At 44.0% G+C, this 14,686-nt stretch overlaps 1 protein-coding gene across 1 annotated transcript in view; it reads left to right on the top strand.

Annotated features, from left to right (window-relative positions):
• The first annotated feature begins 332 nt into the window (after positions 1 to 332).
• LOC311127383 (dimethylglycine dehydrogenase, mitochondrial-like) overlaps positions 333 to 14,686 on the top strand; it is a 28,671-nt gene continuing 14,317 nt past the window's right edge. Inside the window, exons 1-5 of the mRNA XM_084159231.1 lie at positions 333 to 865; positions 1,468 to 1,636; positions 2,730 to 2,828; positions 4,454 to 4,618; positions 5,238 to 5,442. Coding sequence (XP_084015357.1) covers positions 744 to 865; positions 1,468 to 1,636; positions 2,730 to 2,828; positions 4,454 to 4,618; positions 5,238 to 5,442 — 760 coding nt within the window. The 5' untranslated portion in view covers positions 333 to 743. The remainder of the gene's footprint in view (positions 866 to 1,467; positions 1,637 to 2,729; positions 2,829 to 4,453; positions 4,619 to 5,237; positions 5,443 to 14,686) is intronic.

Below are 14,686 nucleotides of genomic sequence, written 5' to 3'. Positions count from 1 at the left end.
GGAATTCAATATTCTAGTCTTGTCCTGATCCCTTTCTTATCCAGTGTGTCGCTCAGAGTAACTTGAGTTCTTCACCCATATTGTGTCATTACACATCACTGGCCTTGGTTAATGTGTATTGTGTAGGCTAGGTGAGATTGGTAAAAATCGGTTTGAACGGTCATCCAACTCGGAATTACAAGTTGGAAACTCGAGCATCATGCAATCAATCAATCAATCAATCAATTTATTTTATTTTAGCCATTTTTACCCAGCCTAAAACCCCAAAGAGCAAGCGATGCAGATGTAGAAGCAGTGGATAGCAAAAACTCTAGAAAGGCAGGAATCTGGGAAGAGGCAGGAACCTGGGAAGAAGGAACCAGGCTCTGAGGAGTGGCCAGTCCCGTGGAGTGCCGGGTGGAGATTATAAGAGTACTTGGCCATTAAGGCCAGATTGATCTTCAAGATAGTCATTAAGGCCAGATCCTAGAGCTCCAACTTCTCCGACCTGAGGATCACTGATGTCACGATTTTTCCCAGTCTGAGCTCGTTTTTTTCCGAGTTCCCAATTGTTTTGAACGCACCAAGTTTCACTGTGCCTAAATTGACTGGGGCTCTGCGCGGACGAAGGCGTGTCCAGCTAACTGTTTATGCAAAATTGTGCTTTGGTATAGTAGGCCTGCAGTAAATTGCGGTGGGGGATTAGCCAGAGGTGGTTCTGGTATGGTTTGAGGTTTTTAATATATATTTTAATTAGTTAAATCATGTCTAGGATTTTTAACGCAATTAATACTCACCTCCGGAGAGATTTAGCCGCATATCGTGTTATTGCGCGTCTTCCACTGCGTACCATAAGCTACACTTCGCAGAAAAATGTGGAAAATGGGTAAGACCCCTCGTGCAGTTTTTGCCTTGTAGTAAACAACTAATGTTACCCTTTCAGCTTTCTTGTATCTGACAGTAAAGGTTACAGATTTCACGTTTGGGACAGTTGGTTGAGACTACAGAGGTGTCCGGTAGGCTATAAAGGGCTATTTGATAGCGTAATGTTATTATGCGTCAGTCCACAACCCAACCGTTGTTTAATTCAGTTTGCAAATGTACATGACTTCCCTGCTGAACAGACTAGGAGATTCTTCTGACGCGCTAATGCTCTCTGTGTTTATACTGTGACAAACAATATAGCCTATATCTCCAACTGACGTTAATGTGCCAGGCTGTCTGAGTTAACTCATGGCAACATGTGTTGCATTTCCTTCCAGGGGTGTATTTTAGGTCAGAACTGGTCAGGGTTGATTTTCTTCACAATAATCTATTCTGCTTCATAGAAGTCACATAACTACTCCACACATCTTTAGCTGTATTGAAATTGATTCAAATGTATTCAAATCAATGAATACATTATTTTCAAATGTCATTCAATTATTCAGTCTCACTGTCTCTTTCTCTCATCTCTCACCCCTCTATACCCTCTCTTCCCCGTCTCAGGGACACCTCTATGGTCCTGGGGAAGAGGTGGAAGGACACAGCTGAGACAGTGATCATCGGAGGGGGCTGTGTTGGAGTTAGTCTGGCCTATCACCTGGCCAAGGCTGGACAGAAGGACGTCGTCCTGCTGGAGAAGTCTGAACTGACCGCTGGATCCACCTGGCACGCTGTAGGTCAACAAAAACTAAAACAGATCTAGGATCAGCTTACCTGTCCCAAAACCTTATCTTAACAGTATGAGGGAAAACACAGAACTGTCTGGGAGCAACAGATGGCTTCAGGGGTTCATGCATAGAGTCTGGTGTTGGTGGGAACTGAGTCTGTTGTTTTGTTTGTCAGTCAGGAGGGCACACAAACGTATTGGGAGAGTTCGTTTTGCAAGGCCGGTGCCCCTTAAGTGAAATCTCCACCCACCCGGGCCATGCAAACGAACTCACCCATTTATTGATGGTCTGACACCTGTTTCGACCTGAGACGTTCTTCTACTACTACATAAGTTAGCAAGGCATGGGAGTTTTCATGTTCCCCAACATTTGAATAAGTTACTGAGTTATTACACACACACACTATTAGAAGGAACGGTCAGAGAGAAAGGTAAAGGAGGTCAGAGATATTCAACATGGCGATACGACATTGCGAGACCACACTCAAGATATTAAAGTGTTTACATTGACATTTTAGTAATTTAGTCATCTTATCCAGAGCGACTTACAGTTAACGGGAAAGCCCCAACTGAAGATACTACGGTGAGATATCAGATAGTCCACTCGGCAGAGGGAGATTCCCAAGAAGTAGATGGAGGCATGTAAGAAGATCTAAGTTATGGTAGCTGTCAAAGACAGCTGCTGTCAAAGAACCAGGCCTATGTGGTTCTGCCGAGGATCTGATGACCTAATTCTGCCTCTCTATAACCCCCTTCCAACCAACCCTATCCCATATAGGTTACTCTACATAGTAAATATGCTGCCCTTAATGTCAGGGGGGCAACTTTCCTAGTAGACTTATCTAACTTCTCATTCTATGTATCTATGTTAGGAACATGTGAACTGCATGCCCTGGTTGTGTAGTGTAGTTAACGTCAATCGAGATAACGTGATGTTGTTGAAATGTGTATTATTATTACTATTATTTTATAAGATGCACTTTCAAATCATTGCTTTGCAAACTTGCAGGGTCCATACAGTAGATTAAGTGTTGTCAGTGTTGCCAATTACATTACCATGCCTCCTCCTCTAAGTGGCCATGTTTATTGTCTGTTCCAGGCTGGTCTGACCACGTACTACCACCCTGGTATCAACCTGAAGAAGGTCCATTACCACAGCATCAAGCTGTATGAGAGTCTGGAGGCCGAGACAGGACAGGTATACTACACGTCAACCACAGCACAATGGATGATATAATGTCTGTCTGTGTCTATATCTGTATCTGTATGAGTGTATCTATGTACAGTGGGTATCAAAAGTATTCACCCCCCTTGGATTCTTTTCATTTTGTTGTGTTACAAAATGGGATTGAAATTAATTTAGTTGTGATTTTTCTTTGTGTGTCATTGATGACAAAAAATAGTCTGTATTGTGAAAGTGTAAGAAAAATTATATATATTTTAATTTATATAAAAAATAAAACGTTAATATACATTGATTAGGCACGTATTCACTCCTCTGTGTCAGTACATGTTAACAACTTTGGCAGCAATTACAGCTGTGATTCTTCTTGGGTAAGTCTAAGAGCTTTGCATACCTGGATTGTGCAATATTTGCCCATTATTCTTTAAAAAATTCTTCAAGGTGTTGGGGATCATGGCTAGACAGCAATTTACAAGTCTTGGCATAGCAGATTTAAGTCAAAACTGTAACTTGGCCACGCAGGAATATTCACTGTCTTGTTGGTAAGCAACTCCAGTGTAGATTTGACCTTGTGTTGTAGGTTATTGTCCTGCTGAAAGGTGAATTCCTCTCCCAGTGTCTGGTGTAAAGCAGACTGAAGCAGGTTTTCCTCTAGGATTTTGCCTGTGCTTAGCTACATTCCGTTTCTTTTTATCGTGAAAAACTCTCCAGTCTTTGCCGATGTCAAGCATACCCATACCATGATGCAGCCACCACCATCCTTCAGAATAAGGAGGCAGTAACTCAGTGTTGTGTTGGATTTGCCCCAAACATAAGGCTGTATACTTTGTATTCTGCATATTTTTTTATTCTACTTTTTACTATTAATATAATTTAGGTCATTATTGTGGAGTAACTACAATGTTGTTGATCTCTCCTCAGTTTTTTCCCTTCACAGCCATTGAGATGTTTTAAAATCACCAATGGCCTCATGGAGACATCCCTGAGCAGTTTCATTCCCATCCTGCAGCTCAGTTCAGAAGGACAACTGCATCCTTGATGTGTCAGGGTGTTTTAATACATCATCCACATAATAATTATTAACTTGAACACGCTTAAAGAGATATTCAATGTCTAATTTGTTATTGTTACCTATTTACCAATCACTACCCATTATGAGACTTTTGAAAAGCTCACTGATCTTTGTAGTTGAATCTGTGCTTGGAATTCAATACTTGACTGAGGGTCCTGACATGTGTTGTATGTATGGGGGACAGAGGAATCATGTCAGCCCCTATGTCAACCCCTGTTATTTCACACAGAGTGAGAGTCCATGCTACTTATTATGAGATTTGTTTAGCCAAATCTGACTCCAGAACTAATTTAGTCTTGTCTAAACAAATGGGGTGAATACTTTTGCAACAACTATATTTTAGTTATTACATTTATGTTAACATTTGTAGAATGTTCTTTTCACTTTGACATAATGGAGTTTTTTGTGTAGATCAAGGACAACAAATCACAATTAAATTCATTTGTATATCACTTTGTCACACAACAAAAAGTGGAAAAAAATCCAAGGGGGGTGAATACTTATGATACCCTATGTATGTATGTATGTATGTATGTTTCACACCTCCATTTTCTCTGTGTGTCTCTAGGCGGTGGGTTTCCACCAGCCAGGCAGTATCCGTATCGCCTCCACCCCAGTCAGAGTGGATGAGCTGAAGTACCAGATGGCCAGAACCCACTGGCACCCCACACCCCAGTGGCTCATCACCCCTGAGAAGATCAAGGAGCTCTTCCCCCTGCTCAACATGGACAAGGTATGGACCTGAACCAAAGAGATCTACATCTATCAGAGGAGGCTAGTGAGGGGAGGACGGCTCATAATAATGGATGGAATGGAGTGAATGGAATGGTATCAAACACATGGAAAACCAGGTGTTTGATGTGTTTGATACCATTCAATTTATTCAGTTCCAGCCATTACTATGAGCCTGTCCTCCCCATTTAAAAAGTGCCACCAGTCACCACTGATCTATAACCATGGCTCTATATCTATTGTTCTGGTCTGGACCGGAGGAACGCATTCTCATGCTCCATAGACATGTAGCCTGGATCCCAGATATGTTTGCGCTGTCTTGTCAACTCCCTTGGTCATTGGTATGACAATGCCCATAGGAGTTGGCAAGACAACACAAACAGATCCGGGACCAGGCTAATAGACATCATCATGATCTCAGTTTCATGTCATGGCCTTAGGAGCCTAGTGGATATACTGTAATGATTTAAAGAGGCTTTACACAACTTTTCCCTTTGCGGGGGCTCTTGAGGGAAACTAAACTTCCATAATGTATCTTTAAAGTTGTCATTGACATAGAAGGTTTGTTTGAACCAGGAGACAACGACATGACAGTAACACTTTATATCCACCTCCCCCAGGTGCTAGCCGGTCTATATAACCCAGGAGACGGCCATATTGACCCCTACTCCCTGACCATGGCCCTGGCTGCTGGGGCCCGTATGTATGGAGCCCAGATCTACAACCCAGCCCTGGTCTCTGGCCTCACACCCACCAGTGATGGGAAGTGGGACGTCCAGACCCCACACGGGACCATCAGAGCTAACCGCATAGTCAACGCCACAGGTCAGCAGTCGAATATTTGTCAGTGGCAAAATATCTGTCTGTATGTAAACACCAATGGAGGCTAGAGGAGGGCAGAATATGTGGACAGGCTCATTGTAATGGCTGGAATGGAATTGAATGGGTCATCACTGGTACACACAAATACATGCAAAAGACGAGCATGCAGGCATACATGCACAACATGTACTTCTTGCTGCATACATGGAGAATAGAAACAAGAACCTTTGGCAAACTGGGAGGCTGAGCTTCTTGCTAGAACTTGGTCTGCCAGAGAGCCAGATGAGCGTTGGTGTAGTTGGGTCCAGGCTCTATGTTATTGTGCAGAGTGTGTTTGTGCTGCAAATCATGATTGATTGCTCCTTGCACAAGTTGGTATGTCCAAACCAACATAAGTGACCATACCACAGAACATGCATTGATTGTTGACTTATAAATCAATTGTATCAATACATTGCATCATGCACTGTAGTATCTTGTAGATATATCAGTGTGTAGAGGTCATTTAGGGCTAGCTATAGACAAGTTTGCTATAATGTTTAGATCTGACTCAAGCAGTTTGTCCATTCAGAAACACAGTCCTGTTATTCACAGCTCTTGGGTCAGATTGAAATCTCACTGGCAAACAAGATTGAGAAACTATGACCAGAGCCGGCCAAAATGCTTGAACAACAACTTCAGTTGAAGATTTTTCAAAACAAGTTGGTGTGAGTCAGATTGTCTGTATAACACGGACTAGTCTGGGTGGGTGAGCTGACATCTTTACAAGTTGACACCTCTAGCTCCTCTCCAGGTTGTTAGAGACTAATCCCACAGACCTGGTTTACCAGTTTGGATTGGTTAAAATGCAGGACCTTATGTCTCTCAAGTCAATCAAACCAGTCTCTCCTCATTTTCAGTTCAGCCTCTGGCTGTGTAGTTTAGTTTGACTGCTTGTAGATAGACGAAAGAGAGATTACAGTAGTAAAAGTAGTATTGGGTATAGACTACAGTATAGAGCACACTCGGCACAGACAAATGAGATATTAGGACCACAGTTCTGAGGACAAAGAAGTTGAGATGAACCTAAATGCTTTAGGGGTGAGTTCAGTTGTAGTTATTGTTTGATTTGGCCCAGTGCTGAGCTTCTTAATCTTTCTGGCTCATGTCTGAACAGCTCTTATTCAAAGGCTGCTATCTTAGGGACATTTTGACCATATACACAGCATTCTGAGTTCAGGGGAAGCAGGGTCACATGGTTTGAACCAGGTCATACCAGTTCTGGGAGGATTTAGTTGGCAAATACTGCTCCTCTTCTCCTTCCACTGCTGTTTAGCCAGCAAAGTCCAGGAATTCACCTAAATCTCCCTCTAGCTTCATTGATCTCTCTCTCTCTTATTATCTTTCTGGCCTTCAGTTCACTGCTCTGTGGAAACTTCCTGCAGCACTTGTTTTTTCAGATAAAACGTTAACTCTGTTTAGAGTTTATTTTACATCTGCCACTGTACAGCACACAATGTGGAAAACTTTGTTTGTGGTTTGCAACAAGATGTTTCTCCCTGCCCACAATGCAGAAGATTTACCCAATGTATGTTCGATCTCCTCCAATGTAGTAGATTGACAGCGATAATATTTGGAATGCTGTTAGCTCTGAAACAATGCAGTTCAGTAGACATTAACTGAAGAGTCCCCTGCAGCAAGTAATAGAGGAAAGAATGCTCTGGTCTGGAGCATGGCATCGACACATGCACATGTTTAATAGGAACTTGGCAAAGCTATGGCACTGTATGTAGCTGACTGACTTCTCATGATCCTTCCAAACTGAGTTGGCGTACCCATGAAAAATGGTTTGTTATGTGTGGGTGTATGTTTGGGAGAGTGGGGAGGGGGTGGTTCTGTCACCACTATCATACCTCCTTGCATAACTGACTCATTTTGCAGCTGCCTGAAGTTTGCTCTCGCCCTCCTTTATGGGTCCCTGGAGGAGGAGGAGGAGGAGGGCACGCTGTAGGTTTACTCTGCTTTGCTAAACCCATTAATATTGTGGCCCCTGGCCCTCCGTTCCCTCATCAGTTTATCCAAACATGCCAACCATTCAGGTTTTAGCCAATCACAGAGCAGCAGTTGAAGGACGCCTCTTCAGCGGACGTTTAACACTTTGCTGCCAGAGTTTTTTAAATCTTGAAGAACAAACATTTTCTGATTCCTTAAAGTGAAGCTTGGGTTTCCATGTGCCTTTTCTCTGCAGGTTTTGATGTTTTCTTTAAGTTAATGAATTTGCAGTTTGGGTCCACTCATTTGACAATCTAGTGTTATCATCACCTCTGTACATCAGTCAAACCATAGCTGACTGTTATTCAAAGATGACTTGCCTATCTTAGAATGTAACTCATTATGTTTTTTCAACTCAACTTCATTTCCTCACTAGGCATAATGTAACGTAACAAGCTGTAACTACATTTAAATCATTTAGCAGATGCTCTTATCCAGAGCTATTAGGGTAAAGTGCCTTACTCAAGTGCACATCAACAGATTTTTTCACCTAGTCTGCTTGGGGATTCGACCGAGCAACATTTCAGTTACTGGCCCAACACTCTTAACCGCTAGGCTACCTGCTGCCCGTAACTACCAAAATGTTGTCTAGTGCTTGAATACATAGTTGATTCACAGCAGCTACAACATTATCCAGTCAGGCAAAAAAAACCCGGATATATTGGTTTATTTTTTTATTTTGGTAGACAGGATGAATTAGGCTATAATATTAATATAATGTAAACAGTGAGGGAAAAAGTATTTGATCCCCTGCTGATTTTGTACGTTTGCCCACTGACAAAGACATGATCAGTCTATAATATTAATGGTAGGTTTATTTGAACAGTGAGAGACAGAATAACAACAAAAAAATCCAGAAAAAAGCATGTTAAAAATGTTATAAATTAATTTGCATTTTAATGAGGGAAATAAGTATTTGACCCCTCTGCAAAACATTACTTAGTACTTGGTGGCAAAACCCTTGTTGGCAATCACAGAGGTCAGACGTTTCTTGTAGTTGGCCACCAGGTTTGCACACATCTCAGGAGGGATTTTGTCCCACTCCTCTTTGCAGATCTTTTCCAAGTCATTAAGGTTTCGAGGCTGACGTTTGGCAACTCGAACTTTCAGCTCCCTCCACAGATTTTCTATGGGATTAAGGTCTGGAGACTGGCGAGGCCACTCCAGGATCTTAATGTGCTTCTTCTTGAGCCACTCCTTTGTTGCCTTGGCCGTGTGTTTTGGGTCATTGTCATGCTGGAATACCCATCCACGACCCATTTTCAATGCCCTGGCTGAGGTAAGGAGGTTCTCACCCAAGATTTGACGGTACATGGCCCCGTCCATCGTCCCTTTGATGCGGTGAAGTTGTCCTGTCCCCTTAGCAGAAAAACACCCCCAAAGCATAATGTTTCCACCTCCATGTTTGACGGTGGGGATAGGGTTCTTGGGGTCATAGGCAGCATTCCTCCTCCTCCAAACACGGCGAGTTGAGTTGATGGCAAAGAGCTCGATTTTGGTCTCATCTGACCACAACACTTTCACCCAGTTCTCCTTTGAATCATTCAGATGATCATTGGCAAACTTCAGACGGGCCTGTATATGTGCTTTCTTGAGCAGAGGGACCTTGCGGGCGCTGCAGGATTTCAGTCCTTCACGGCGTATTGTGTTACCAATTGTTTTCTTGGTGACTATGGTCCCAGCTGCCTTGAGATCATTGACAAGATCCTCCTGTGTAGTTCTGGGCTGATTCCTCACCGTTCTCATGATCATTGCAACTCCACGAGGTGAGATCTTGCATGGAGCCCCAGGCCGAGGGAGATTGACAGTTCTTTTGTGTTTTTTCCATTTGCGAATAATCGCACCAACTGTTGTCACCTTCTCACCAAGCTGCTTGGCGATGGTCTTGTAGCCCATTCCAGCCTTGTGTAGGTCTACAATCTTGTCCCTGACATCCTTGGAGAGCTCTTTGGTCTTGGCCATGGTGGAGAGTTTGGAATCTGATTGATTGATTGCTTCTGTGGACGGGTGTCTTTTATACAGGTAACAAACTGAGATTAGGAGCACTCCCTTTAAGAGTGTGCTCCTAATCTCAGCTCGTTACTTGTATAAAAGAAAACTGGGAGCCAGAAATCTTTCTGATTGAGAGGGGGTCAAATACTTATTTCCCTCATTAAAATGCAAATCAATTTATAACATTTTGGACATGCGTTTTTCTGGATTTTTGTTGTTGTTATTCTGTCTCTCACTGTTCAAATAAACCTACCATTAAAATTATAGACTGATCATGTCTTTGTCAGTGGGCAAACGTACAAAATCAGCAGGGGATCAAATACTTTTTTCCCTCACTGTATATGCCATTTACATTTACATTTTTACATTTACATCATTTAGCAGATGCTCTTATCCAGAGCGACTTACAAATTGGTGCATTCACCTTATAGCCAGTGGGATAACCACTTTACAATATGTATTTTTTTTGGGGGGGGGGGTGGGGTAAGGGGGGGGGGGGTAGAAGGATTACTTTATCCTATCCCAGGTATTCCTTAAAGAGGTGGGGTTTCAAGTGTCTCCAGAAGGTGATGAGTGACTACGCTGTCCTGGCGTCGTGAGGGAGCTTGTTCCACCATTGGGGTGCCAGAGCAGCGAACAGTTTTGACTGGGCTGAGCGGGAACTGTGCTTCCGCAGAGGTAGGGGGGCCAGCAGGCCAGAGGTGGATGAACGCAATGCCCTCGTTTGGGTGTAGGGACTGATCAGAGCCTGAAGGTACGGAGGTGCCGTTCCCCTCACAGCTCCGTAGGCAAGCACCATGGTCTTGTAGCAGATGCGAACTTCAACTGGAAGCCAGTGGAGTGTGCGGAGGAGCGGGGTGACGTGAGAGAACTTGGGAAGGTTGAACACCAGACGGGCTGCGGCATTCTGGATGAGTTGTAGGGGTTTAATGGCACAGGCAGGGAGCCCAGCCAACAGCGAGTTGCAGTAATTCAGACGGGAGATGACAAGTGCCTGGATTAGGACCTGTGCCGCTTCCTGTGTAAGGCAGGGTCGTACTCTCCGAATGTTGTAGAGCATGAACCTACAGGATCGGGTCACCGCCTTGATGTTAGCGGAGAACAACAGGGTGTTGTCCAGGGTCACGCCAAGGCTCTTCGCACTCTGGGAGGAGGACACAACGGAGTTGTCAACCATGATGGCGAGATCATGGAACGGGCAGTCCTTCCCCGGGAGGAAGAGCAGCTCTGTCTTGCCGAGGTTCAGCTTGAGGTGGTGATCCGTCATCCACACTGATATGTCTGCCAGACATGCAGAGATGTGATTCGCCACCTGGTTATCAGAAGGGGGAAAGGAGAAGATTAGTTGTGTGTCGTCTGCGTGGCAATGATAGGAGAGGCCATGTGAGGATAGGACAGAGCCAAGTGACTTGGTGTATAGCGAGAATAGGAGAGGGCCTAGAACTGAGCCCTGGGGGACACCAGTGGTGAGAGCACGTGGTGCAGAGACAGATTCTCGCCACGCCACTTGGTAGGAGCGACCGGTCAGGTAGGACGCAATCCAAGAGTGAGCCGCGCCGGAGATGCCCAGCTCGGAGAGGGTGGAGAGGAGGATCTGATGGTTCACAGTATCAAAGGCAGCAGACAGGTCTAGAATGACAAGAGCAGAGGAGAGAGAGTTGGCTTTAGCAGTGCGGAGAACCTCCGTGACACAGAGTAGAGCAGTCTCAGTTGAATGACCAGTCTTGAAACCTGACTGGTTTGGATCAAGAAGGTCATTCTGAGAGAGATAGCAAGAGAGTTGGCTAAAGACGGCACGCTCAGAGTCTCTGGCCTTCAGAAATGATTTAGTTTATCACGCTATCACTGGTGCTCATAAATACAAGCGAGGGAGGGAAATGAGCTAGTTAGTTAGAGGTGTGGAGGAGGGTGTACTCTGGACATGGCTGAGCCTGTGTCAGACATAAAGCCTCATTGGAAGTGGATCACAGAGTCCATTCATCTGAGGTTATTCCTGGGAGGGTCTGTGAATGGCCCTGTGTGTGTCCTGATACAGGGAGCTGGTAAACATGTGTGCTGTCTACTCTGACTCCTCCATAAGCTCTGCCCTGGCCCAACTGGCTGTATCCTACATAATTGGGGCAAGGCAACCTTTAAAAGTAGAGAGAGTACGAAAGTCCCTCTGAGCTGGAAAATGTCAACAAAGCAGACGTTGTTAAAATCAGCCAAACTCTGCCCAATTTGAGAGATATAAAGCAGAATCTAAAATGAGCGATTGTATCAGACCCTACATGTAGTTCAAGTATTTATGTACAGTGCATTCAGAAAGTATTCAGACCCCTTGACTTTTTCCACATTTTGTTACGTTACAGCCTTATTCTAAAATGGATTTAAAAATAATAATCCTCATCAACCTACACACAAAACCCCATAATGACAAAGCGGAAACAGGTTTTTAGAAATGTTTGCAAATGTATTAAAAATAAAAAGCAGATACCTTATTTACATAATTATTCAGACCCTTTGCTATGAGACTTGAAATTGAGCTCAGGTGCATCCTGTTTTCATTGATCATCCTTGATGTTTCTACAACTTGATTGGAGTCCACCTGTGGTAAATTCAATTGATTGGACATGATTTGGAAAGGCACACACCTGTCTATATAAGGTCCCACAGTTGACAGTGCATGTCAGAGCAAAAACCAAGCCATGAGGTTGAAGGAATTGTCCGTAGAGCTCCAAGACCGGATTGGGTCAAGGCACAGATCTGGGGAAGGGTACCAAAACATTTCTGCAGCATTGAAGGTCCCCAAGAACACAGTGGCCTCCATCATTCTTACATGGAACAAGTTTGGAACCACCAAGACTCTTCCTAGAGCTGGCCGCCCGGCCAAACTGAGCAATCAGGGGAGAAGGGCCTTGATCAGGGAGGTAACCAAGAACCCGATGGTCAGTCTGACAGAGCTCCAGAGTTCCTCTGTGGAGATGGGAGAACCATCCAGAAGGACAACCATCTCTGCAGCACTCCACCAATCGGGCCTTAATGGTAGAGTCGCCAGACGGAAGCCACTCCTCAGTAAAAGGCACATGACAGCCCATTTGGAGTTTGCCAAAAGGCACCTAAAGGACTCTCAGACCATGAGAAACAAGATTCTCTGGTCTGATGAAACCAAGATTGAACTCTTTGGCCTGAATGCCAAGCTTCAGGTCTGGAGAAAACCAGGCACCGCTCATCACCTGGCCAATACCATCCCTACGGGGAAGCATGGAGGTGGCAGCATCATGCTGTGGGGATGTTTTTCAGCGGAAGGGACTGGGAGACTAGTCAGGATCGAGGAAAATATTAACAGAGCTAAGTACAGAGATCCTTGATGAAAACCTGCTCCAGCGCTCTCAGGACCTCAGACTGGGGGCGAAGGTTCACCTTCCAACAGGACAACAACCCTAAAGACACAGCCAAGACAACGCAGGAGTGGCTTCGGGACAAGTCTCTGAATGTCCATTAGTGGCCCAGCCAGAGCCCGGACTTGAACCCAATCGAACATATCTGGAGAGACCTGAAAATAGCTGTGCAGCGACGCTCCCCATCCAACCTGACAGAGCTTGAGAGGATCTGCAGAGAAGAATGGGAGAAACGTCCCAAATACAGGTGTGCCAAGCTTGTAGCGTCATAACCAAGATGACTCGAGGCTGTAATCGCTGCCAAAGGTGCTTCAGCAAGGTACTGAGTAAAGGGTCTGAATATGTAAAAGTATTCAGAAAAAACTATTGAATCCATTTTAGAATAAGGCTGTAACATAACAAAATGTGGAAAAAGTCAAGGGGTCTGAATACTTTCCGAATGCACTGTATTTGAGCCAGGTTCTGGTGTGGAACAGTTGCAACTCAGCAGATAGCGGCAGAAGTCAACAACTGGGGTTATCTGCATTTGTTCCCCGTCACAACTAGTTCCTGCAGGCCATTACCAGTCTGTGATCTGTGGGGACAAACAGCTGTGGTGGCAGCAGGGGGCATGGTGTGTGTGTGTTTGTCTGTGTGTATAGAGATAGCGCAGTTGACACATGTCGGACTTTCGTCATAATATTTGTCTGGCTAGGGACCAGTAGCAACAGTCTTCCATTTCATAGGTTGCACCTCCGTCACTCGGTCATCATGTCATCAAATTGACTTTAGACAGATTGCAATGTTATTGGCTAGCAAAGTTTGTCAACAATAGCTAGCAATGCTAATGTTAGCTAGCTAAAATCCGGTGGCCTCCCCTCAATCTTAGCTAGCTAAAGTCAATCTGGTGACATCAAAATTATGACAAAAGCTTTTCCTACTAATTATTTGCCTCCTTCTGAATGTCATTGTAGTTCCAAGCCACTGTAATGCACTTTTGATGAAATCTTTATCAGCACTCATTGACAATGCATTTGAGTAGAATGCTCAGTTGGTCATCAGTCCAAAACGAACGTTCAAAACAATATTGTGACGAAACATGCAACCCATTAATACTGGTTAGTAGTCAGGTTACTGTACACAGAGGTTATGCAATCAATTATTATTATTTTATGTGTACAATTTTATGGGTGTCTCTTATTAATGCTATGTGGTGTAGTGTATGGATAAATGTATATAAAAGTTGTGCAATACTATGAATTGACTGTGTTTTGCACTTGTCATGGTCAACCAATAGTTCTGTGACTTACACAGGTACTGTAGTGAGTGAGTGTTTTGTTTAAGGGGTGTATCCATGACCCTGTGAATCTAGTGGCTATGACTGGTCAGTTTTTTTCTCTTTCAGAATGTTATGGGGTAGGAACATTCGTGTTTGTGCCAGTATTTCTGTGGGGAAGCTAATTAGCAGGGCGCCAGTAAAACACTCCCAAGAAAGGCTTTGGGAATGGCAGTAATGCTTCTAAAAAGCTGGTTTGCACACCGCCATTAAACCCCAAAAGAAGAAGGCGGCTTTGAGAAAGAGCTGTCTTGTTATACAACCACAGTCATCTGATGTTATATCAAATAAGACCAAATCAGATCACATTATCACCAACAGCCAGGTGTTGCAATCTCAGCTGACCACTTCGAAAATGAAGGTCTAAGACACTGGAATAATTCTTAGAAACTGAAATAGATCCTAGAAAATGAAGTTATTTGAAAATGACTCCTTTGATTAAGTTTAAAACAGAAATAAGTGGAAGTGTGACTTGACATTCCCTCTAAAGTGAATCAGCTGGTAGAACAGGTGGTCTCCTATCTCAGTG

The sequence above is a fragment of the Coregonus lavaretus genome, assembly GCF_964263955.1.
Source record: "Coregonus lavaretus genome assembly, chromosome: 4".
In the NCBI taxonomy this organism is placed as follows: domain Eukaryota; kingdom Metazoa; phylum Chordata; class Actinopteri; order Salmoniformes; family Salmonidae; genus Coregonus; species Coregonus lavaretus.
This window is presented reverse-complemented; position numbering and strand designations above follow the sequence as displayed.